We start from the raw sequence: 4,146 nt of genomic DNA, 5'->3' as shown, positions 1-4,146 counted from the left end.
GAATTAGGTTTCATCTTAACTTGGTTCATCTTCATTTAAAAAATATAAAAATACACTTGTGTTTAGTTTTGAACAAAGTGAGCTGAACTCCCTTTTAAATGTCTCCATGTATAGCTGCTTGTTCACACCCAAAACACACTGAATATTTATTATGGCAATAATTTACAGGTTAAACATTGATGTGTTTTCATATGTGAAAGATATTCGTGTAGAAAATCAAGCTATTTTGTTTGTTTGTTTGTTTCTAATCACAGGAAAGCACTGGCTGAGGAGATTCGTCCGTTCATATTTGATTTGGTTCGTATTTATATTCTCACATATAAAAGTATTGATTTTATCTTAACGGACTTGGTCCCTTGCTGTTATTTCTATTATTTCAGTAATATAATTTAAAAAGTCTGGTGCTCCTGGAAATAGGGAACTTTTAGTTACCTGCTTCATAAATGTAGGCCATTATTCTTTTTCACCAGTAGATGTCAGTGTTGGCTTTGGCCTGTGAGAAATTGTAGGGAGAAAACACAAAGCTTGGCCATGGATTGAATGACTTCTTCATTCAGAGTTTCTTTCCTCTTGGTTTGACCTTTTTTCTGGAAGGAGGCTGATGATCTCTGAAGCCTGGAGCATCTTCCAGGAGAAGAAGTTTCTGTATGTACTAGTTACGATGAATACTTCAGTAAAAGCAAAGCATAAGCCTTTTTGTTGTGGGAATAGCTTTGGTGACGTGAAGCTGTTTCTTTATGAAAAAATTGTAAAATCTGGTCATTGTGCTCACAAAGCAGAACTTCATGGGCCTGGATAATTGAAGACGCTCATCACACTAAGGAAGTATAAAGAAAAGTACATGAGCAGGTTTGTTCAGCAGTTAGTATGTAAGTCACTGTTTTACTGCAACAGCTTGAGTTTTACAAATATGCAGTGTTGTCAGTGGGGCGGGCTGGCCCCTGCTGCCGCGCTCCGGGTCTGGGGGAGTGGGGGGACGGAGGGGCTCCGGGTTCTGGATGGACAGTTGACTGAGAGTGACCTCCAGGGCCTGATATATGGGAGGTGTGTGTGTGTGTGTGTGTGTGTGTGTGTGTGTGTGTGTGTGTGTGTGTGTGTGTGTGTGTGTGTGTGCGTGCGTGCGTGCGTGCGTGCGTGCGTGTGGGTGTGGGTGTGGGTGTGGGTGTGGGTGTGGGTGTGTGTGTGTGCGTGCGTGCGTGCGTGCGTGCGTGCGTGCGTGTGTGTGTGTGTGTGTGTGTGTGTGTGGGTGTGGGTGTGTGTGTGTGTGTGAGTGTGTGAGTGTGAGGGGGGTGCCCTAACCACTGGCTTCCAGCCGGGCTCGCACTGGGCCCTGCGGGTCTTGCACTCTGCTGTCTGGCCGTTGGGTGGGGTGGGGGCTCCCTGCCCGGGTCCCCTTACGGCGCCTTGTCGGGGGGGGTTAGTTCCCCGGGTCCTAAGCCGGCCGCTCGGGGGTGGGGTGGGGCAGCGCGGGGGGTCCAGCTGGGCCAAGGTCCTAGCGATGGGGGGACTCCCTCCCTCAGAACCCTCCCTGCCTTACCTCACCTTACATGACTCCACTGGGGGGGGTAAACCGCTTTCGGGGTTCTGCCGCTTGGCAGCGGTAGAACGCCCTGGCCCCGCGACCCCCCAATTATAAACCGCACCATAGACACACACATTGCACCCACCTCCTCAAAACACAAAGACACACCCCTACATGCATCCAACACTCCACAGGGTGGAGGGAGGGCGGGAGATGTGGCTCCCCCCAGAACCTCCCGCTGGTGTCCCGACCCGGCCCGGGGTGAGTGCGGCTGGAATGCGGGGGGTGCGCTCCCTCGGGCATGGCGCTCGTGGGGGGGCTGGGGTGCGGTGCTCCTTCCCCATTCGCTGTTGGATTAGTGGAGGATGGGATATCGCGGTGGCCGGGTGGGGGCCGGGCTGGGGGCCTGGGGGGCGAGAGGCATCACCCCCCCCCCCCCGACCCGAGTGTGTGAGTGTGAGTGTGAGTGTCTGTGTCTGTGTCTGTGTCTGTGTCTGAGTCTGTGTCGGGTGGGGGTGGCGGTGGGGGTGGGTGGGGGTGAGGGTGTATCTTTCAAGATCGGGGGGAGAATCATAGGGCGGGAAAGTGGGGGGTGGTATATGAGGCTCCTGGGGGTGGAGAGTTGACTGTCCTCCGACAGGGGCCTGTTCGGGCCTTCGCTTTTCCTGGTCTGGGGGCGGGCCTGGCCCGGGGCGCGGCGGCTGGGGCCATCTCTGCTTTGCCGGGTTGGGGGGGGGGGGGTCAGTATCCGGGGGTGCGGCGGGCCTCGCCGCCGGAGTTGGGGGGGCTCTCAGCCCGCTCGGCCCGGGGGGCCTCCCGCTCCGGCCTTTTCTCGGCTTGGCGGCTTGGGTCGGGGCCTGGGGCCCTGTGCCCTTTATCCTTCTCTTGTGGGCCCCTCTTGCCTGAGGGGGATTCCTCTCTGCATTCTCCATCTGATGCTCTCTGGGAGGGGGCGTGGCTCTCTGGGGTGGTTCGCTGGGGCCTCCCCGGGCCTGGGGGGCTGCCGTCTGCCGGGGTGGCGGTGTCCGGGCCCGATGGCCTCGGGCCCCGGGGTGTCGCTACGGGTCCCCCCCCAACAGTTCCGGCCACACCCAGTGGACAAACCACACACACACACACACACACACACACACACACACACACACACACACACACACACACACACACACACACACACACACACACACTTCCACTCCTCATGAAAGGTGCTTCTGAAGTCGCTTGTTTTCTGTCATCATTTGCTTAAACTCTCAAAATCATGTTCCTCTTTGTTAATTCATGTTCCTGCTTCATGTTACTGCCTAGATAGAGCTGCTCAGGCTGGTTAATCTAAGAAATCATCTTACTGCCTAGATAGAGCTGCTCAGGCTGGTTAATCTAAGAAATCATCTTACTGCCTAGATAGAGCTGCTCAGGCTGGTTAATCTAAGAAATCATCTTACTGTCTAGATAGAGCTGCTCAGGCTGGTTTAATCTAGAAAATCACGTTACTGTCTAGATAGAGCTGCTCAGGCTGGTTAATCTAATAACAGTTGTAAAGTATTTGATATTATATATTTGATAACTGTAAATAATATATGTAGCACAACAAAGGTATTGTATGTTGCCCCCCCTGTGTGTTGTGGTCTCTGCTGACCCCTGCTGTTCACTCACACAAACACATTTATTTTTGTTCACTTTTTATTTCACAGGTAAGTCAGTTGGCCCCGCCCCCTCCACCGAGAGGCATTCTGGGAAACAGAATCAGGTTCAATCATCTCCTCCACAAAGACTGAGAAGAGCCTTCTGGTAGTCTCCTTTAGTGTGCTCCTACACACACACACACACACACACACACACACACACACACACACACACACACACACACACACACACACACACACACACACACACACACACACACACACAGTCAGTACTGTCCTTGATCCTGAAAAATAAATCTTTATATTATCATATATTGTAAATTATCTTTATACTGTAAGTTCCTCTGTCAGTTCTGTAGGTTCTGTTTCTGTCAGTTCTGTTTCAGTAGGTTCTGTCAGTTCTGTTTTGGTCAGTTCTGTTTCAGTCAGTTCTGTCGGTTCTGTTTCAGACGGTTCTGTTTCAGTCAGTTCTGTTGGTTCTGTTTAGATCGGTTCTGTGTCAGTAAGTGCTGTTGGTTCTGTTTCTGTCGGTTCTGTTTCTGCCCGTTCGGTTTTGATCGGTTCTGTTTCAGTTGGTTCTTTTTCTGTTGGATCTAATTCAGTATGTTCTGTTTCTGTTGGTTTCAGTCGGTTCTGTTGGTTCTGTTTCGGTCAGTTCTGTCAGTTCTTGTTCTGTCTGTTCTGTTCTGTTCCAGTTGGTTATGTTTCTGTCTGCTCTTTTTCAGTCAGTTCTGTTTCAGCCAGTTCTGTCGGTTCTGTTTTGGTTGGTTCTGTTTCTGTCGGTTCTGTTTCAGTCAGTTTTGTCAGTGCTGATTTGGTTGGTTCTGTTTTAGTCAGTTCTGTCAGTCCTGTTCCAGTTGGTTCTGTTTATGTCAGTTCTGTTGGCTCTGTTTCAGTTGGTTCTGCCGGTTCCGTTTCAGTCAGTTCTGTTGGTTTTGTTTTGAACGGTTCTGTTTCGGTCAGTTCTGTTTCAGTCTGTTG

The 4,146-nt window shown here is 51.1% G+C and overlaps 1 protein-coding gene across 1 annotated transcript in view; it reads right to left on the bottom strand.

Annotated features, from left to right (window-relative positions):
• Nucleotides 1-3,191: 3,191 nt before the first annotated feature.
• The window catches only part of LOC308125731 (annexin A2-like), a 13,130-nt gene continuing 12,175 nt past the window's right edge, over nt 3,192-4,146 (bottom strand). The window contains exon 11 of the mRNA XM_080489690.1: nt 3,192-3,331. Within this exon, the coding sequence (XP_080345816.1) occupies nt 3,272-3,331 (60 nt within the window). The 3' untranslated portion in view covers nt 3,192-3,271. The remainder of the gene's footprint in view (nt 3,332-4,146) is intronic.

The sequence above is a fragment of the Lipophrys pholis genome (genome assembly GCF_963383615.2).
Source record: "Lipophrys pholis genome assembly, chromosome: 2".
NCBI lineage: Eukaryota > Metazoa > Chordata > Actinopteri > Blenniiformes > Blenniidae > Lipophrys > Lipophrys pholis.
Note: the sequence above shows the minus strand (reverse complement) of the source record. Positions and strands in the feature narration are given on the sequence as shown.